General features: G+C 48.4%; 1 protein-coding gene across 1 annotated transcript in view; it reads left to right on the top strand.

Moving 5' to 3' along the window:
- The window catches only part of LOC125943407 (uncharacterized), an 81,269-nt gene that overhangs the window by 9,137 nt on the left and 49,994 nt on the right, over window positions 1-22,138 (top strand). Inside the window, exons 5-8 of the mRNA XM_049662701.1 lie at window positions 6,015-6,140; window positions 15,772-15,898; window positions 16,494-16,787; window positions 17,550-17,877. Of these exons, the coding sequence (XP_049518658.1) occupies window positions 6,015-6,140; window positions 15,772-15,898; window positions 16,494-16,787; window positions 17,550-17,877 (875 nt within the window). The remainder of the gene's footprint in view (window positions 1-6,014; window positions 6,141-15,771; window positions 15,899-16,493; window positions 16,788-17,549; window positions 17,878-22,138) is intronic.

Below are 22,138 nucleotides of genomic sequence, written 5' to 3'. Positions count from 1 at the left end.
AACGTCCGAATGAAGTTCTTAGTTTTTATGAAATGTGAAGCTTTTCTTGGTGAAAATTTGCTACTTTGACAGTATCTATGTATGTATCTATCTATCTATCTATCTATCTATCTATCTATCTATCTATCTATCTATCTATCTATCTAGCCGCCTACGCTTTTATGCTCTCATGATCGTTTCGTTAACTTAGTATGTACCAAAATTGGCATACTATGACAAGAGTACATGGCGAACACAAATAATATGTGATGACATGAATGTCATGACATGCGTGTCATGTAGGTCATGAAACAGCCGCCTACGCCTTGGTCGTCTCATGGTCGTTTCGGTAACTTGGTAGGTACTAAATTTGGCATAGTATGACAGTAGTGTATGACGAACATAAGTGAGAGGACATGACATAAATGTAATGACATGCGTGTCATGTAGGTCAAGACAATGACCCAGCGAAAAAGATTACCACTCAAAAACCACTAAAATGGGTTCGGACACGGGTACCATATGAAGGAAACACTAAAGGATGCTAGTACAAGTCATAGCCATGAACATGACTCAGCAAAAAAAAAATTGGAGTGGAACGCGATAGGGTTATTGAGACCCGTTCGCATCGCTTTTTTCCTTGAGTCGGTTTCACTGCAACACAGAACGTGGGAAAGCCAGCTTACAAAGACCAAGCTTACAACTATCCCCTTAAAGTCGGCTTCACTTTTAAGCAGAAGTGCATTGCTGGGAAGACGTTTTTCCAGGGGCAATATAAGTCGTCTTATATTAAAATGTGAAGGGCCTAGGACCTTTTTTATTATTTTAATAATTGTTTGCTAGTGCCCCGACGCGCGCGCGTGTCCAATATTTAGAAAGGCTCGATTTTCAACATTTCCCTCAACGTTGCCTAGAACCAAAATACAGCGAAACACTATCAGAATTGGAGGACACTTAAACTTTTGCTTTAAGAGTGGAACGCGATAGCATTCAAAGATTCATGGTTACCCTACCTGGCTGCTTATTGGGCTTTCTTAAAGACGGTAGTTTTTCTTGGACTACCTAAACGCTAAAAACTTTCACCGTCACTCGATTCCACTGCTCGGCCAAAACCTACCAAGCTACTAGCACTGGCGGCACGGGTCATACACGTCAACATTATACAGCGCAAAATAAACCTCAGGCCTATTTGAGGCAAATATATGTACATAACCATGATTTCGCAGCGTTCATTTAATTAAGAATACACATTCAACAGTTTTTTATGATACTAAATGAGAAATCAACGCGTTGGAAATGGTGTCGAAGAGAGACTTACGCGTTAAAAAAAGCCGATTGAAACCGCGGCTCTGTAGCCGGCCTTAAGCCAACAGTAATTAAAGGTGCCAACAGATGGCGCGAGAGCGGGGCAACGCGGGAAATATGAATTGAATTCAGCAAAACCTCCATTGCATCCATCATGAGAGGAGTGAGAGGGGAGGGGAGAAGAGAGGGTGTTACGTATCAAGGGAGGCAGAAGACTATTGTCTTTCGACGTCATTTGCAGAGAAGCAAGCAGAAACTCGTCCAATTTTCTCCTATATTCAAATTACAATCTGACGCTATCACGCCTGTAGTTTGTGGTTAAGTCGTACTTTACGATTTTTCTTGAGAAATTTACTTGGATAAACGCAATTTTGGTTCACTAACGCCTTGCGCAATGTGGAGGGCCTGTGTGGTCGGGGTGTTTCGGGATGATGTGGTTCAGCATGATTATTTTCACCAGACGCCGATGCTTAACGCCGACGCCGAAGCCAGATTTTCTGCGACACGGGGCCCTTAACGCTGTCGCGTTAAAACGAACACGCAGCGAAATCCACCGTCGTCGTCAACTCTCCCAATACGCGGCGGGAGGAACGAGCACTAACGCAAACTTTAGTCGCAGCGCAAGACTCCAAGGTCTGCTCAGCGACGTTCAAATAGACATTAACGCTTTCGCATTCACAACTCGTAACAAGCGCTTAGGTGTCCTCCGATTATTTAATTGTACCTTAGCGAAACAAATAGCACGTAAACATGGGATTGTGTTGCATTCTCGATTGCTTCATTCCGTATACATTCAGTTTTAGTTGACGTGAGACGCCGACCCGCCGTGGTTGCTGAGTGGTTATGGTGCTGGGTTTGGCCACGGCGGCCATAGTTCGATGGGAGCGAAGTGCAGAAAACACTCATATACTTAGAATTAGGTGCACGTTAAAGAAACCCAGGTGGTCCAAATTAATCCATGCCTCTTAGTAAGGTGGTGGATTTGGTACGTAAAACCCAATAATTGAATTTTTCTGTAACGTGAGACTTCCGATGTCAATGAAACATCAAGCATTTTGTGCGCTAGTTTAAGTAATGAACGTCTACAGAAATGACCGTTGTCTGTATGTTCCTTGGTCTTTAACTTTCACATAATATTGTTACGCTAAAGCTACGAAAAGGACTGAAGAAGAGGAGAACGAAGTGCACTTGTCTTGGTAGCGGCTCGGTGTCGGCGCGGCCCCTTTTCATCAATTAATCTGTTAAATAAACACACCCCATCGTAACAGTTTTGGTGGAGGTAATGGGTAGAACAACGGCGTCCCCGAGCAACGACGACGAACCGCCCGCAGGAGCGCAATCCGTGGAGCTTCGCCGAAGTCGCCGAATTGCCGGTCTGCCACCGGAGATGGCTTCCGACGGTGACAACCCGCCGCCTTCTTCCAGCTCCCAATGGCAGCCCTACATCGAACCACGAACCTTCGCCGGAAAAGCCGGGGAAGACGTGGACGGATGGCTCAGCTTTTACCAACGCGCAAGTAGGTTCAATGGCTGGAATGCCACCGCCCAGCTTAACAACGTTGCCTTCTTCCTCGAGGGAACCGCGTCAGTGTGGTTTGAAAACCACGAAGAAAGCATGACGACGTGGGAACGCTTCGTAGATGAAATCAAGAAGTGCTTCGGAGATCCGGCAGCTAAAAAGAAGCGTGCAGAACAAACCCTAATGCAGCGAGCCCAAGTTCCCGGCGAAACATGCACGACGTACATCGAGGAAGTGATGAAATTGTGCAAGGCCCTGGACCCTCAGATGACAGAAGAGGACAAAGTTGGTCATCTTCTAAAAGGGATTGCCGAGGACGTGTACCAGTTCCTCATCGGAAAAGACAGTATCGACTCCGTCAGTGACGTCATTCGGCACTGCCGCACGTTTGAAGCCTTGAGAGCTCGGCGTATCACACCGAAGTTCGGCCGCCTGGCGAACGTAACTAACGTCGCCAGTGTTGACGTGGTCCCAGCTTCATCCGACCTTGCGTCAGTTATTCGGCAAGTGGTGCGCGAGGAGCTTGACCGACGTGAGGCGGCTTCCCTCTCGACTGCGCGGGTTCGAGAGCCCTTTGCTCACTGCGACTTCGGTGAGACGTCCATCACCGCCGTCTCCACAGATGCCTACAACTTCGCTCCTCGTTCAAGAGCGTCAAATACTACTATGAACGCGCATCCAAGTTATCAGTTCCACGGCGGTACTCACCCAGAGCACCTGCAGTTCCTCAAGAGTGGGATGGCCGTGCCAGTTATCCAGCGAATGACAATTTCAGTGCGTCCCGTGAGCGTCCCATCTGCTTCCAATGCGGTATTCGCGGACATGTCGCCAGATTTTGTCCACATCGCCGTCGCACGTCACCACCGTCGTATGAGCGACCACGCACTTTTTATCGACGCAGCAATCGCCACGGTGACGGGACACGCTGGCCTTCTGACTCCGATGGCAGGACAAACCACCAGGCGAATTACCGCAGCGACCCACCAGCTTCTGTGCGGAGCTTGACGCCTCCGCCTTCACGCCAGCGCAGGTCTCCATCTCCGCGACGACGTCTGACGTCACCGCCGCCGGGAAACTAGGCGGCGCGACCAATGGAGGTGAGGTCGCCAGTCATCTTCAGCTACACGCCCCTATGCTTCCGCCCGTCACCACGTGTCATAACAAGATTCGTGTTTTAGTGGACAATGTTGCTACGTTGGCCTTAGTGGACACAGGAGCGAGTGTCTCCGTTATCAGCCTGGACTTCAAAACCCAACTAGGCCGTAAAGTGATGTTTTCTCTGGGATAACGCTAATGCATTTCGTGCTGTGAGTGGAGAGTTGCTCCGACCTATTGGAGTGTGCACCGCGAACGTTTATTTCTCTGATCATGTGTATCAAGCCGAATTTGCAGTTCTTGCTCAATCCACTCACAACGTAATTCTTGGCCTCGATTTCCTACAACATGTGCGGTGCCACTGTTGACTGCGGTACTGGCGAGCTTTTCCTCTCTCCTCTTGCCGACCAACCTGCTGCCTGTTCATGCACTCTCGCCGTCATTGAAGATGCTGTCTTACCGGCACATTCCTTATCCAGAGTTCGAGTTGCTGCTTGCGGTGTAGACGCCGATACATTTGATGCAATTGTTGAGCCTGTGCCTTCGATGGTTGTGAAGAAAAGTGTGCTCGTACCTCGATGCGTCCTCTCTGTGGCCTGCGGAACAACTACATTGTGGGTGTCAAATTTAGCCTCCCAGTCAGTTGTGCTATCCAAGGGTATGCGACTTGCCTCTTTTGAAGTGGATACCAGCCTCCACATAGGCGCTTTAACTGATGACACGTCACACGAATCCCGAGAGCACGGGGCTGGCCCCGTTGTCCCTGAAGACTCGTTGCATTTTCTAAAAATGATAAATAAGTCACTGTCTTCAGAGAAGCGTCAAGCCCTGGTCAGCGTCCTTAGCAACCATGCGTCATTATTTGATTTCGAGCAGAACGCTAGCAAAGTACGCGTTCCAGCTACGCGGGCTCGCCACCGGATCGACACGGGTTCCGCGCATCCCATAAGGCAGAAGCCTTACCGCGTGTCCGCGTCAGAGCGCAAGATCATCGCTGAACAGGTCGACGACATGCCAGCCAAGGACATCATCCAAGAATCCTCTAGCCCATGGGCTGCGCCGGTCATCCTCGTGAAAAAGAAAGATGGGTCCTGGAGGTTTTGTGTCGACTACCGGCGTCTCAATTCTGTGACGAAAAAGGATGTGTATCCGACAAGAATTGGGATGACATCTTGCCTTTTATGACATACGCCTACAACACCGCAAAGCATGAAACTACAGGCTACAGCCCTTTCTATCTTCTTTATGTTCGATCACCCCGCAGCTTCCTTGACACCATTCTACCTTTTACTCCTCATACGGACTCTTCTATTGCCCAGACTCTCTGCCGCGCTGAGGAAGCACGCCGCATAGCTCAGCTCCGTACGTTGGCGTCCCGAGACCACTCCAAGATCCGCTACGATTCACGACATAAGAATGTGTCATACGACAAAGGGGACATTGTATGGCTTTGGACACCACTTCGCAAGCGCGGCCTGTGCCAGAAGTTTCTGGCCCGTTACACCGGGCGTTTCGTCATCACCGATCGTCTAAGTGATGTGACCTACTCGATTGCTCGTCATGTGTCCAATGGCTACCGGTCTAAGAAGACGCAGCTTGTTCACGTCGCTCGCCTGAAACGCTGTCATCCGCGTGACTCCGAGTGGACGTAACAGTTACTCGCCCAGCGGGCTTCGTCTGAGAAGGGAGGAGTGTTACGCTAAAGCTACGAAAAGGACTGAAGAAGAGGAGAACGAAGTGCCCTTGTCTTGGAGCCATGGTGAAGGATCATCATCATCATCATCTTGGTAGCGGCTCGGTGTCGGCGCGGCCCCTTTTCATCAATTCATCTGTTAAATAAACACACCCCATCGTAACAGTTTAGAACATGGCCACGATTAAAAGGCTGTTTAACACTGACGCTGCTTACTTTTCACTTATGGTTGAAAGTATATGGGAAGGTTGCCAGCAGGCTTTGTAAACAGTTAGTCAACATGCCGTAATTATTTCAATAAACCCAACACGAAGCGGTAATCTTAGCTGGCAGTAAACCTGACGATGTTAATTTCTGTCGATTGCGTGGTTAGAGGATGATTCTACTGTACACCTCATTTTCTCTTTGCTTTTTTTTGTTTAGGAGAACCACGATGGTCATGACTTCTGGTTAGACACTGAGCCATTGTTCACGGACAAGGGAACGTATTCCACTTCCCTTTACACAAGAAGGGCCGAGTACGTCATCAACAATAGGGGAAAGGGTCAGGTATAAATTGAGCCTTCTTTATGTATCCTTGCCTGATGTATTTAAGACAATGCTTTCCTTAGCAAGTTACCGGCATTTTTTGGTATAGGGTATGTCTGTTTCTAACGTACGTTTCTAGCCTCTTTTGTGGACTGGTCCCGAAAATAGTTACGTCTAAAAATGTGACAATGTTGATGATGATTGATGATGGCGATGATTATCCTGAGCGCCGCGATGATGATTGCTATGATGATGATGATAATAATGATGCCTGTGATGAAAATGATGCTGACTACAACAACGGTCATAATGATGATGATTCATTATTATTTTAATAATGGACACGGCGACGACTGCGATGATGATGATAAGCGATAACAAAACGTTTGAAGGTGATTCAACCTCTAGTTGACGTCGATCAAACGTTGTCGCTCCAGCGCGGTTCTCGCAATGAATTATACGGTTCACACACTTCCTTCTCACCCCCATTTCGCCCAGGGAGACATTGTCTTTCATCGAGTGACTTCAACTAGAGGTTGAACGGCCTTCCAACGTTTTCTGTTTTTCTGTCTCCCTCTCTGTTTTTTTTTCACGTGGTTTGGAGACACCACCGTATTTACATATACTGCGAGCACTTCACTTACAACAGAAACCTTCAAGGTGCCTGCAAACACCTTTCACAAGAATATGCTAGATGCTAAAAATAGAAGCTTTAAGAATTTTTGTTGAACGCGCCTTCATAACGTATTGTCAAAAGTGCTGGTATTCCGCTTAACGACTGGGAGTCACAGTAACACGGAGTGTGTAACGCTCTAATGGTTCACGTGAGGCGTAAGGTGCATTCAGGCGCTTCGGGGACGACGCCCTACAACAACCGACGACGACGACAACAACAACAATAATAATAACAACAACTATTAAATTGAAAATAAATTCTGTGTTTTTAAGTGCCAAACCCGATTATGAGGCATGCCGTATAGTGGTGGACTCCAAATTAACTTTGACCAGCTGGCGTTCTTTAACGTTGTTCTGTCTGGCGGTCCTTCGGGACAAAGGACGCCTCACTGACAGACGTGGAGCTATCAAGTGCTCTTCACGCTTGTCGTTTCTCGCGTCCGGGGAGTGTCACCATCACCTGAGACTGATGGATGAGCAATTAGTCCCCAGGCTGCAATGAGTCATCGGCCTCGTGCGTCGCTAAAACGACAACGTCGTTCTTGGTGTGTTTCCGTGAAGCACCAACGCAGCCCGAACTACGACGAGGCCCGGCGCCGACTGTAAAGCACCAACCTGGAGCCCCCTTCCGAGACAACCGCCACCGCCCTCCCTGGAAATAGTGGCTTCCACGAACTGACCGCCACGGAAAGGCGACTAATTCTTGCAAGGGGCCAGCGTCCAGCATTCCCGTGGGAACCACATCAACGTTTGGTTCCCAAGGTGTCAACCGTTGCTTGTGTGCGGGGCGATCAGGCAAGATTAGAGGCGGAGCCCGGCGGGACGGGGGCACATCATGAGCGGGATATGACGAACTGGTCGAAGATGGTCATTGGCTAAGAAGAACCAAAGAGCATTTTCTCGACGAGTGAAAGAGGGAAACGAAAGGGATAAAAAGCGGGACTTGAGGGTTGTGGGACGCTCGGAAATGTAAACGCTAGAACATGCAAGATGCTAGCACGTAGTCGGCTCTAATATCATGAAGCCCTTCTTGTAAAATGCCACATGTAAATTTGTATATAAAACAGTTTTCTGATTCCTCTGGTCATGTCCTTCTCCCGGAACCTCGCACGTCAGCATCCATGAAACCTTCGCGGCCACTCCGACCCTCGGACTTCGCTACAGTGGTGGCAGCTTATGGGATCGGTCGGCGTTGGCAACATCGGGGTGGTGAGTGCTACGTGTTTGCTTCTCTTTTCGCCAGACTCATTAGCGCAGACAGTTGGTAATGATGCTTCGGTGTTTCTTGTGACTTTGTCTCGCAGACCAAGAATATAGTGTCTCGTGGCCAGAGTTACTAGGGGGAAGAAACACAGGGTGCACTGTAAATACGTATAAGTTTAAAATCCAGGATCTCCTCAAACGTTGTGAGCCGATGGACATTTTGGTTGTCCCTGCGATAGGCAAAAAGCAACAATTAGAGCTTTTACGGAATGAGGAAGTGAGTTGGGAGAAGGCCGGTGAGGCCATGAAAATTGTTTCGTAAGCGAAGAGCTAGAAATTCTGCGATCTCCTGATGGTAGCGATAAGGACGGGCTTAGTGCCTGAGTTTGCTCTTCATGTCGCCAGAACTCTCTCTAATACAAGTACGTAGTTGCTAGGAGAGTAACTTTGTGTTTTCTAGCTGGCACCATTCTGGAAATTCACCTTCTCTAAATAGCGAATTTTAGTTTTAAGGAACGGGTGAATTTTGACGGCAAACGAGATCGCTATGGAGAAATTCAGAGTGCAGGACCTCCTTCTAATTTGCGAGGATTTAGGCATTTCCGCCGACTCCGCAAGATCGAAAGAAGCAGTTATCGACGTCATGAAGGCAGAAGAGGTGACGGTCGAGGAAGCTGACGAGACTTGGGAGACGATTGAGCAAATGAAGCAAAAGGCCGAGTGCGAGAGGGGCGAGCGCGAATAAACAGAGAAGCGCAAGCAAGAGGCGGCGCGACAGCACGCTCTGAGGGTAGAAGACACTGAGCAGAGAATTCAGACGCGTAGATGGCAGATCGCGCGACGCCAGCTTCACACTTTCAGGGCAGACGAGGGTATAGTTGAATTCCTCGCCGGTTTTGAACGAGTGTGTGAGAAAGCGGGTGTCAGCCGGGCCTTGTGGACCGAGAGATTAGAAGCGCTGCTCCCGTTCATTGTCGCGTGTGTCATGAACTGCTTGTCTCAACAGAAAGCGCGAGACTTCGACAGGGCTAAGAGGGCTTCGTTCAGGCACTTTTGTGTAGCATTTCAGGCCGACTTCGAAGGCCAAAATAAGTGTGAGAAAGCCGACTCTGTCGAAGGTAACGCTAGCACTGACATGCCTAAAGAAAGATTTGAAAAAGATGTGATTCAAGAGACACACACCCAAAACGAAGGTAAGAGCGGTTTTCCCGCTTCAGTAATGGAAGGCCCCATAGGCGAAGTGTTTACGGCGGCGGCAATTTAGGCCGGCCTGCCAGACAAGGTCACCCATTGCTTCTCGAATAGGTCGGAGCAAGTACTGGAGGACCGGGGAGAATCCTTCTCCAGTAAGGGAGTACCAAGGGCAAAAGCACGCGATGAGACTCAGAAACTGATAGGCGTGTTCCCTATTGAGCAGTGGTCAGAGGACCACGGAACGATTCCCGAGGCATCTGCGAGCAGTAACGAGTCATACGTGTCAGTAGCCGGAAGCGAGGGGAAGGCAGTTGCTGAAGAGATCAGCGGTTTTCCCGCTTCAAAAACGGAAGGCCCTTTAGGCCAAGTGTGTACGGAGGTAGCAATTTCAGCTAGCCTTCCAGAGAAAGTCTCCCTTTTCAATTCGGATAGGTCCGAGAAGATACGGAAGAAAAGGCGCAAGCGCAACATGAGCAAGGCGGTCGAGGTGTCTGGAATCAAACGTGTGAATCGCCAAGGCGACAGCGGCAAATGCGCAAAGGTCAGGTTCCAGCCAGAGACTGAAACAGCGAAGGAGGGTAAATCCTAAGCTTAGGCGTTTGCTGAGATCAGGGTCCAGTGAGCCGGACGTCGCGAAAAGGAGAATCTCGCGATGATTCAAGCGGGGTAGCCGTCGCCTAGCCGCCTCGCGTACAGTGCATTGTAAGCAGAGGGACAACTGGAAGCGTCCTGTAGGCTGCTACAATGGACGATCACTCGCGGGGGAAAAGAAAGGCATCCGCCTAGCAGATTATGGGACAGTACGCGCACGGGTCTGTCAATGCATCCCCCTCCCAGCACTTGGAATCGGCTGTCCTAAAGTCGCAGCTACAAGGTGTGTCAGGCAAATTGGTGGTCTTTGCCATCTTCACGACCGCACCTTGCGAAATCACCGGAACGCGCGACCCCCTCGGGTGCGTCTGAAAGAAAAGAGTGCGTTTGAGGCCCGAGAATAGAGAAATGTGGAAAACGGGTGGCAAATATTTTTGTCTTTTGTATTCCGTCTACGGGAGATTAGTTGAATCTTTAAAATTTGACAGGCATAAGGAATACCGAAGTTTCCTTTTTTTGTTAGGTTGTTAACCTCTTCGGCTCAGGTTGGACCCACGATTTAAAGGGGAGTGTTTACGCGAGGACAGCTATAGAAGTCAAATGCAAAGTGTCAGTTGCCTATAGTTTTGCATGTCACGTGCAAGTTGCGCAAGTTAATGAGCTACGCTTTTGTGCGAGTTAGTAGTAAGTCGTAGATGGTTTGCCCATTTGTTTATTTGGCATCATGTAATGATTATGTAGCTCTCTTGTGCAACGTGTTACGGAATGTGAATTAGTGAAGGCCAGTTCTCCCTTCGCCTTCCTTATCTGTGGAAGCTGTAATTGCGAATTACTTAGATTCATTACATAAACCCATTGGGTGTCCGTTTGCGAAGACACATCATCGGATGTTTTTTGGTACTTGTCCGGATCAACGCGCACCTTGCGTTTAAGGGTTTTGTTTAGATAGGAGGTTGTCAGATCTTTGGAATTTGTAGAGTTTGGCGATGAGAGTGGCTTGCAGTGGCGCTTGCGGCACTGTATGTGGCTGACAAAGGTCGCTCCTTGGAGCTTGTCATCTTGCATTTCTGCAGTCCAGTCAGAGCCCACCTATCAAGAGGCCTTTGGCGGGAAGATGATCATTCCTGGAAGCAGGGGCCCCGTGGGTTTGAGCAAAGCAGGCATCTAACCGGCCGAGCTGCATGGAACAACTCGACCTCCCGATGCATCATCTGGCGGCGGGGGTGCTGTTGTGTCTGGCGGTCCTTCGGGGCAAAGGAGGCCTCATCGACAGACGTGAACATATCAAGTGTTCTTCACGCTTGTCGTTCCTCACGGCCGGGGATTGTCACCTGGGACTGATGGATGAGCAATTAGTCTCCAGGCTGCAATGAGTCATCGGCTTCATGCGTCGCTAAACGGCAACGTCGCCCTTTGGTGCATTTCCGTGAATTACTAGCGCCGCCCAAACTACGACGAGGCCCGCCGCCGACTGTGACGCGCCAACCTGAAGCCCCCTTCCGAGACAATAGCCACCGCCCTCCCTGGAAATGATGGCTTCCGCGAACTGACCGCTACAGAGAGGCGACTCTTGCAAATGGCCAGCGTCTAGCAATCCCGTGGGAGCCACATCAACGTTTGGTTCCCAAGGTGTCAACCGCTGCCTGTGTTCGGGGGCGACCAGGCAAGATTGGAGGCGGAGCGCAGCGGGAAACGATGGCACATCATGTGCGGGATATGGCGACCTGGTCGAAGATGGCGATTGGTTAAGAGGAACTAACGTGCATTCTCTCGTCGAGTGAAAGAGGGAAACGAAAGGGATAAAAAGCGGGACTTGAGTGTTGTGGGACGCTCGAAAATGTAAACGCTAGAACATGCAAGATGTTAGCATGTAGTCGGCTCCAATATCATGGAACCCTTGTAAAATAGCACATGTAAATTTGTATATAAAAATGTTTTATGATGTCACTGGACCTCTCCTTCTCCCGGTACCTGGCACGTCACCATCCATGGAACCTTCGTGGCCTCTCGAACCTCGGACTTTGCAACAAGTGCACCCACTGCGCGGTATACGGACGTTTTTGCAATTCACCCCCATCAAAATGTGGCCGCTGCAGCCGGAATTCGACCGCGTGCCTTCGTGCTTAGTAGCACAACGCCATAGCCACTAAGCCACCACGGCAGGTAACAACAACAACGACAGCAACAACAACAACAAAAAACTAACACATTGCCACGTTGTAGCCATGGTGAGCTACCACAATGGCTCAGCGGAAGTCCGGAAAAACTAACTGTTATTTGGGCGAAGCTGTGCCCTGAAAAGCAAGTAACACTCAGCAGAAGGACAGCGACGACGAGCACACAGTGCGATCGTCGAAATTTGATCAGCGGCTTTTATAGGTGACTTGTCAAAGGTTTCAGCCCAATCGTTTGTTCTCTCATACCTTCCAGAAAATACATCAATATTCACGTCGCGCATAAAATCTGTTTAAAAGGTTTGGCGCCAACGCAGGCAACAGATAGAATCGGATACAATAATCGAGAATGTTCTGATGCATGCAGGCGACTCTTACACCGAGCGATAACGCTTAACATTTGTTATCCGGTGAAAAGCGGTCACAGCAAAGAGACAAAGAGAGAGAGAGTTTTTTTTTTTTTGAAGGAAGGCAGGGAGGTCGGCCTGAGCTATCGGGCTCTAGGCTGCTACTCTGCACAGGTGGAGGGGGGAACGGGGCCATAAAGGCTAGAGGGGGGATGATGACCTAGAAGAAGGATGCACAACAATGAAGGCAAGTTCAGCATCCTCATGGCTATCAACAAAGTCCAAAAAGGTAATTCAAAAGTGTCATCTACCTTCAAGAGCATGGATGGAGGCACGAAAACGAGTCAAAGTTCACAAAAACGAACAGCGAGGAAGCTAGTGTGTGGGCTTCTCCAGCGTGAGCAGCACAGGTGCCAAGAAAGCTATTTAAATTATGTAAAGAGCACCGCTAAGCTGCTCCAGTACGGCGAGTATATGCATGGCGCTTTTTGCGGCCGGAGTCTGGAGACCACAGAGAATCACGCGCATTGATTCTAGCAGGTGTTTCAGCATTTTTTCAACGCTGTCCTTGTCATTCTTCTCAGCTCCTTGCTTGCCTATAGGGCCATCGGTTCTACTATCCATAGCATCCACTTCTTGACGTACAGGAACACTACGGCATGGTATCCTGCCCATGGATCTACTGGGCAGCACAGGCCACTCCGTGTCTGTGCCACCTAGGGGCGACGAATGTTCGCCCTGTGCTCTCAAAGGTCCTGAATTTGCAGTATGCGCGGTTACCGTCCTCGATGCCGGCACAGGCATAGGTTGTCGAGGCCCCTGCGCCCCACAATTCAGTTCTTCTGAAGTCATTGGGTGGAGCTTTTTACGCGAGTGTTGTGTGTCTCGGCGAACAGATTGAGCAGCCTTTCTAAGGGAAGATTTGTTTCCTGCCGTTTTGCGGAGAGTACGAACTTCCTGCTGCATCTTCGGGCAATCCTTCGACGTTGCTTCGTGAGAGCCAGGACAGTTGGGTCATTTCAATGAAGGTGCATCACAGTCGGCGGTATTATGTTGCCCACCGCAACGCTGGCAGGTCACTTGATTTCTGCAACAGCGCTTACGTGACCTATCTTGAGGCACTTCCGACACTGCAGAGGCCTCGGGACGAATGGTCGGACGCGGTGTATCACGTACCCCACTTGGACAGTCATTGGCAAAGTTGACGAAGCAAATACTAGTTTGATGCACCGGGAGTTCCCCAAGCGGTGAATCTCAATATCGCCGATGAACTCAGCAGATTCCTAAGGTCCACATTCTTGATGTCAAGGTCGACATCAGAAATTACACCAGTCGTTGACTCCTTCCCCTAAGTAATAAAGGAACGGACGGGACTTCCACCTAATGTCGAAATAGCCTTTAACTTCTCTATTATAGTTGGACTCTTGGCATCTACCGTCAGGATGTTTTTTTCGAGAGTTCATCCGGGTTTCGTTGACTTGACCAGGGGCCACACTTTCAAAATATTCAGTTAAAAACTGACTGCTTAAGGAGTTCAGGTTGTGTGACGCCGTAAGCGGCACGTAAGAGACCATGAAAGACTGCTGCTCCCTCTGGTTAGACGAAGTCTGCTCACTTGACATCTGGCGCATCTTCTTCTTCATACGACGGCCCATAGCTATGGTGTATTCGTTGTCAGAGTCCATGGCTTCAGGAGTTGAGCTCTCCCAGGAATGGAGGTGGTCTGAAGTGCCAAAGTCACGTCGCTTAAACATGAGCGATGCAGTAGACGGCTGACCTTGTTCAGGTGGTCGTGCGAGCAACTTCTTGCTCATTCTTGATGAGAGTACGTTCACGAAACTGGCAGAACCGTAAAAAAAATGTCACAGTTTCGCCCTAAGGGCGAAGCGATGAATGCGATAGCAACACAGCAATGTCATACGAAGTAAGGTGAGCGGCTTTGGTAGCAATTTGAATTGTAGTAAACATGAGCTGGATTAAGTAAGCAGGTGTGCTGCGGCGTAAGTAGACCGACATGAAGAGAGACTCGATGACCACGAGAAGGCGCGTGTGAAACGGTGGTGTTGATGAGAAGCGCTTACCGTGGCAGCGCGTGCGAAGGGACACACCTGTAGTGCTGCACTGCCGATCTGGGCAGCATTGCATGTGTAGCGTGCGTTGGAAAATGTGGCCCGACTATTACTAACTGAATGAACAAGCGTGGTGTGAGCGCGCACAAACAAACATGAATAGATCACACCGAATGACTGCAGCCAACGACTGTCAAAACGCTGGCAGCGGGCGAAGGTACGTGCGGTCTATCGCTTCAACGGAAACTGAGCGGCGAATGCGCATAAAGGTCAGAGCCGTGTGGAGATAAGAGACGGTGCGGTCGAACGAACGACGAGCGCGGTTGTTGGCAGCGTAGAAGTGCGCCCCCCCCCCCCCCCCCGCTTTTTCCGGCGCTGGCTTCCCGCTTCCTTGCTTGCGCGTGGGAGAGATAAGAGACTGTGCGGACGAGCGACGAGCGCGGTTGTTGGCAGAGAAGTGCCCCCCCCCCCCCCCTGCTCCCTCCGGCGCTGGCTTTCCGCTTCCTTGCTTGCGCGTGGGAGATTGAGTGCGTTCGCTCTCCGTGATAGCGCGCGTCCCCGCACGCTGCCTCTGGGGCATACGGCGCGCGGCGAAGATTTTATCTATACGGAACCTCACGGCGACGGCGACGCCGACGGCAGAAATCCGGTTGAAGTGTCCATATAATTGCTATCGCAATAAAACTGCATAACAGCGAGAGGTCCGGAGCACCGGTGAGCCATGGGCACTTCTTTCTCTTCCTTTCTTTCTCTTTCTTTCGTGCCATTATGGACTGCTCAATATGCTTATGCGCGATTGACCGAGTACCACTGAAATGCCTTCTAGATGGCCCGCGGGAGCCCCTCGTCTGAAATGATCACTGCGTTGTAACAACACTTTCGTGGAACTCTTAGCGTTAATTCGTAAGGCAATTCTCGCGCCTACTCGAAGGTTCCAGATTGCTATTGCGCTCCTGAAGCTACTGCGCATTGCCCGAATTGCCCCGTAGCGACCCTCTATTTAGCATGCAGATTGGGGGAGCGCCGTCGAAGTGACACATTTGCGAAAAGTATGAGAGGAAGTTTCGAAGTCATTGTAAGAGCAAACACGCCCGGCGTTCTGTAGCTCAGTGGAGTTATGATCACGTTCTTTTCAGGCAATAAAGTGTGAATTCGGGCTGGTTGGTACACGTTGAAAAAGAAACAAGTAACAGCGCAAGGCACAGGTCGAAAGAAGGATGCGTACGAAGCACTTCTCCGGGCTGCCATTATCTGTAGCTTCGAAAATTAACGAATGTTTTACCGCCCGTATAACTTGCGGAGTTGCTTCGCAACTTTCGACACAATGTCGGCATAGAACATAGCGTTGATTAAGTTGTTCTTGCACTAGCTCCGCAACGACCTTATCCCTCTTCCGCAGCCCCTTTTTCTTGTGATGAGCTACCAGGCAGCCCATTCCTCAGGACAACTAGAGGCCTTCCAGGCACCGCAGAAAAACATAGACAAGTTTCCGTACATAGAAGAGGTGAACAGAACAATTTATGCCGGTAAGAGTACATTTATATATGAATCTGTTCCAGCCTACTTCATTGTGCATTTATAGATCTTATTTCAAGTTGGTCGGTCCGCTTCGTTGATGCACACACGTTACGCTTTGTGCCCAACTATTTCTTAGTGGACATGGTTAGAGTAATTGATCGGGTCCTGCAACAACCAATATTTACAAATGTTTCTCCGATATTAACGAATAGAACAACAAGGTGGTCACCTGAGCGTCAGCGCCAACCAACATTTATGACCGCTATATCTAAACAAGTTGGACTTATATAGTGTTGCGTGTTTATTGTATTATGGTTCAAACTTTGTTCAACAATAGATTAGTGTGTGCCTAAAAGTACCGTTTGGATCTGTGCAGCACTGCGCTTGATTCGAAGGCAGGTACTTGAGAAATTAGCAAATATGGAGGACGTGTTTTACCAAGGGGCTATAGTAATGATAACAGCGAGTTCAGCGTTCGCCTTGCAGTAGACTGATTACGGCTGATCCCTGCGAACGGTAACTAGTTCAGGCGTTGCGCTTTTAAGGTTGTAACCAGTTCGTCCAGCAATAGGTGTCATGTAACTACATTGCCCTCTTTTTCAGCGATGGTTGACGCCTTGGACCAGTCAGTCGGCCAGGTGGTCAAGGCGTTAAATGACGCCCACATGCTGGAAAACACTGTCATCGTCTTTAGCAGCGATAATGGCGGCGGACCTTACGGCCCTTACAATTCCCGTGGATTGAACTGGCCGCTTCGTGGAGCGAAACAGACGCTCTGGGAAGGAGGCACCAGGGTGGCCGCTTTCGTCTGGAGTCCCCTGCTTGCTCGGAGACGGAGGGTGTCCAACGAACTGATGCACATCACGGACTGGTTGCCCACGTTCATCACGATAGCAGGTTGGTAGTCTTTCTATCGGGACATTAAAGCACAACATGTCACTTGTACCATGTAGACACTGTGTGTGTGACATGCGCTTGCATAGTGATGAACAAGAACAGTTGCAAAGCACACTTCTTTAGGAATTTTGAGTAATAGCAGGGGTCAGTCTTTCTCTTTTAGCAGTGGTGTTAAAGGACGTGATTGCTTCGAAAGATATCAACCCGTATAAAAACGCGCAAAGGTTTCCACTACAGTTTCTCAATAAAGAAATACTCATGTCCTGGTAAGCTCAACGTCAAACGGTCCCACGGCAATCAAAGTGTCATTTTTACCCGGCAACAAGGCTTCGTGCAAAAATTTCTCAAAGAAAACCCAAGTAATATTCCTATAGATTGATTGATTATGGGGTTTTACGTGCCAAAACCAGTTCTGATTATGAGGCACGCCGTAGTGGAGGGCTCCGGATTAATTTTGACCACCTGGGGTTCTTTAACGTGCACTACAACGCAAGCACACGGGCGTTTTTGCATTTCGCCTTCATCGAAATGCGGCCGCCGCGGCCGGGATAATATTCCTATAGGAAGTGACGTGTGTGAATATGGCGATGAAAGCGGGTTGAAGTGCGTCATCAAGGGGCAAGAATGGATTTGCTCCATGCTTTATGTGCGGTGGGCTCCGCTAAGAGCTTGATATTTTTAAAGCTGCGGGTATTTTTAAACTTGAATTTTATTAGCATCCAGCACTGCCGCTAATGGTATGTGCACAATCTTCACTTTCAGGAGGCAACGCTGACAAGCTTGAATTGGACGGATACGATATGTGGCGGCAGTTGTCATTCGGTGCGAGATCGCCTCGAGTTGAACTGCTCTACAACTACGACTATAGGTTTTCGAATGCCGTGGCACTGCGGAACTCACGGTACAAGCTGGTTCTGGACGGTACCGGTTTCTTTAACGAGCGCTACACCATACCCGGCGGGCAGCAATCCGTGCCTGGACCTCGACAGCCTGCTCTACCAGTCAACAGTAGCCGGTGTGCTGAGGAAGCTGTACAGGAGGAACCTGGTGTTCTCCAAGAGCTGGAGGGAGAAGGCAACGCTTCGATGCGGTAGAGAAAAATCGAACTTCTCACCCGACAGCTGTGTATACCTTTTTGATATTGTCAACGATCCCTGCGAGTTGAACAATTTGGCCAGCGTACACCCAAATGTGAGTGACCACTATCATTTCGTTTTCATCATCTAAGACAAATATTGTGTAGATGCCGTTAGTTTCTGCAGCTTAACACGTATTTATGTAAAGCACAGATTCTACTTCACAAAACGTTTCTGTACGTTTGAGGCATACTTTAGCCACCTATCAATCAGTCTTCTGGGTGATTTCTTTGTTTAGCGTTTGTTCCCAATTCTAATGTGCAAGAAACGCTTTTCAGTGCGTGACATATGCAAAGTCAAACAACGTGCGTATCAGGCCACCTTGCTCATACGAACTACACAATAAATTATAAGAAATAGTATGCCAGCAAAAGATGTATTCAAACTGTGGTGTTTGAATTATCCTAATTGGGTATTTGCAAGTATATGCTGTGCATCGGTAACATTGCGCTTAAATATCTGTTCTGCAATCTATTTGGGCGAGCTGTAGTAGTGCCTAGCAAATAGCGGCATGAAGGACACTATTGAGGTGCACTCTTTCTGTCTTGTTAACCAAGTTTTGGTGTACCCTGCTAATAGCAAGAAGCACCAGGACTGCCACTGAATGCTTATTGACGGGTGCAATCAGCCTATAATGTCGAGTTTGTGGGGTCCTGCAAGGTTGTGAGTAAAAAAAAAAGTTCAGTTGTGACGCCTGAAGAAAGTGATAATGACGCTTTAGCAGCATAAAGTTCTTGGAACAGCTTATACGCAAACGTGATCTCGTGTGCTCCCCTGTACTTTCAATTTTCGCCGTTTGATATCAAGGGTAAATTGAGAATACGCACATCCATGACAAGAAAGTACCAAGTTGCCCGCAAAAAGCAGAACGTAGCACAATACTCTTTAATACAGCGAGGCAATACAACGGGTTCCATAGTCCACAGAACTATCTCATTTTTGCTAAACATTATACGATGGTGTTCCATTCCTTTCGGTACTCCGTGGGTTTTGCCAAATATTGCCGGTGGCGTTAGCTCTCTTTCCGATACAAATTGGAATACGAATCGTTGTGCTGCCAGGCTTGGGCAGGACTGCTATCTTGTGTAGACGCAAAAGGAACGTACTTTAGTGGTTTGACACACGCGGCATATTTGATCTAACTTTGCAAAGACTTATTTTCACTTCAACACACTTCAAATGAAGTGTCCATAATTGATATCCTGCCATCTGCGAAATGAGAGTCGTAACTGTAGTCTATCTAGGTGAAAGACTTGAATGTGTACTTTCGTCCATGACACTTCGAAAGTTAAAAAGTTACGATCGGACGAATTATCGCGACCATGAGCAAAATGTTTGCGTTCGAGAAGACGCGGAAAAAATAAACCTTATTCTGAACCGACGACTTCAAGTGCAGACATCAGCGTACTTGAGAAAAATGGCCCTGTGTATTCGAATTGCGGGTTGATGTTGGTTCCTTATGTCTCTTCATCCGTCATTCCAACAGGTGGTGGCATCTCTACAGAAGCGGATTGACGTATACAGAGCAGGCGCCGTACCTGCGCGAAACAATCTGACCATTGACCCGGCCAGTTTTCCTGAAAATCACAACGGCGTTTGGGCGCCCTGGGTGGTGTCATAGTGAGCAACCTCAGCCATTGATTGAGGCACCTTTAGAGGTCTTACCACGTCTAAGGCGAGCAGTGATATCACCATTGCTTGGCTGTCTACACTATCATGATGCTTGGATATGGCAGATCTTGGAGCGTTTTATTAGAGTTCTTTGATAAATTTTTTATTTAGATGCCATGTTTTTCTCCACTTACATAATAAAAAATGTGACTCTTACAGACAAGTGGCAAGTTTGTGAACAAAGAGGCGCCGCCATGCATAGTGTTGATAGTGTCGGGAACAGACTCTAGGACTCCTGGGAAATTTGGAGTAATGTGAGTGAGAGCTAAGTATGCTGTCATTAAAACTAATGAAACGCAAACTACCTAAACCTCGTGTTGAATCAGTCATTTTAAAACAGTGACGCGTATTCTGTGATTATTGAAACCCGTTGAACACAACGCTCATTGTGGCATCACGGGTCATTTTGCTTCTGTGTACTTGATTCCAATAGATATAGGTTTGAACGGAACAAGGTGCCTTTTTCGTTAGGTGAAAAAGAAATTTTTCTTCTTGAGACAGTCCAGTTTTTTGTGTCCCCCCCAGTTATATAAGGAGAGCCAAGACTAAATATTATTAATAAAGCAGGGGGCAGGCAAGATAAAAAGAGCGGAGAACCGTAGAGTAATATGGGCCACAAGTGTTATTATTATTCCAACCATGCACGCTAAAGATTGTGATAGCGATACGAAGGCTACAAAAGCCTAGATACAGCAGACGCGGCGCGAACTCTCCATTTGCCTTGAACCGCTGTCGGTTAAGTAGCGGCAATCTTCGAGAAAGGCGACATGCCACACTTTGGGAGCCGGCAGGCTATGGTACGTATATATTTCGTTCATCCAGGTTATGTTTGGGAGCAGCGCTTCTAGCATGCAGTTGCTACTACATTTCTAGCTTACATTGCAGAAATGTTGCGTGTACATTTCGAAGAAATGCAAATATCGAACGAATGAAAATTTTGTAAGTTGCGCTAACATACGCGAGTAACTTCGAAAAACGCAAGCCGAACCAGAAGTTTCGTTCAGTGCCATACTATATACCGGGATGTAAAGCGCTCGAACGCAGCTGAGCCGGATGAAGTTTGTGGCAACAAAGTGACGTAAAAGTGAAATGTATTAATACATGTTCCTAGTTATGCTACGCTTCCCATCCGCCGGATGGCCTCACCGATAGCATCCGACTACATGCGGTTGTACTTGCCAACCCCTCGCTGCTTCCGCCGTCAGATTAAAGAGAATAAACATGAGGAATAACAAAATAATTGCTTTGCGAATGCGCATGATAAAGTTGTCCGTGTACATGGACACTGACCAAGATGCGCAGCCACCAGGTGTTTGCACCTTACATGAAAGGCCGGATTTTAACAATCATATCCTAGGAGCATATAACAGGACGACGGGAGGGCCAATTGAAGCACTGCAGGAGTACGTTGGCTTGCCGCCTACGCGCGTTTATTTTATTTTATTTTTGTCTAATTCTGTCTCTGTGTTTCACACGTCACTAAGTTTACACAAAGTCCAATTCTAGTTCGCCCATACACGCCTGATTATGGTGATGTTGCGACAGGCGGGTCTGGCTTGGCAATCGAGGGAGCGATCACTCCGGCCTGGAGCATCTCTTTCAAGGCATACATTTTCGCCACATGTTCCAAAGTCCACTTTCGGGAGGAAACACAAGTAGAAGGCACAGGATTTCTCTTCCATCTTCTGGTCTTCCGGAAACACCTAAAAGTACACTATAGAGAAAATTAACTTTAGCTTTATTAGTAAATTACGCTTATAAAATACAAAAAACAGGTCACTCCTACCGAGGCAGGAGGCTTGCTAGTAGCGTGAAAATGCACAAATGGAAGGACTCGTGGCGACGTCAGCATCCAGTTCCCGCACCAGGGCCGCTATCTTGTACGCGTCAGAAAAGCCGCCCTTCGGTTTCGCTCTACGCGATTGGCTTAGATTAGCCTAGGACACGATATCGGCGCGGCCTGCACAATCGCGTGAGACGAAACCGAACGTCGGCTTTTCAAACGCGTACAAGATAGCGGCCCTCATCACTGTTACGTCATGCATTTTGACGGTGTCTGCTCAGGCCTACTGCAATATATTCTAAGGCAGCCAGAGATTGAACTTGTAAAGTTTCAAGAACAATTACTTTTCAACAATGGCCCTAATACGAGAAAGCGCTTTGAAATTCGTGGCATTGCACGGAACTACGAGCGCTACGAGCTTTTTAAAATTTAACAGGAACATAACTAGAGCGAGTTGTGGGCAACCTTACTTTTATACGGGGCCTCTAGGTCTACGAAGCGCTTTCACAGGCAAGTGGTTGGTGTTTATATTTAACTGCTGCCAGCTTGCTGTACTGGAATGCTGTCTCCTGGCCTTTTATGCTTTATCGATGCCGTTTCACTGTTGATGATATTATCAAAGGAGCCATAAAACTGCACAGCGCGGCTACTGCATAAATAATGTTAAAGCCCGTCACTGCTACTACCTGAAGAATATGAAAACCCATCACTGATCTTACTGATAAACTCCATAAAAACAGTTAGACTCACACGCTGACAAG

Source organism: Dermacentor silvarum, chromosome 2 (genome assembly GCF_013339745.2).
Source record: "Dermacentor silvarum isolate Dsil-2018 chromosome 2, BIME_Dsil_1.4, whole genome shotgun sequence".
NCBI lineage: Eukaryota > Metazoa > Arthropoda > Arachnida > Ixodida > Ixodidae > Dermacentor > Dermacentor silvarum.
Note: the sequence above shows the minus strand (reverse complement) of the source record. Positions and strands in the feature narration are given on the sequence as shown.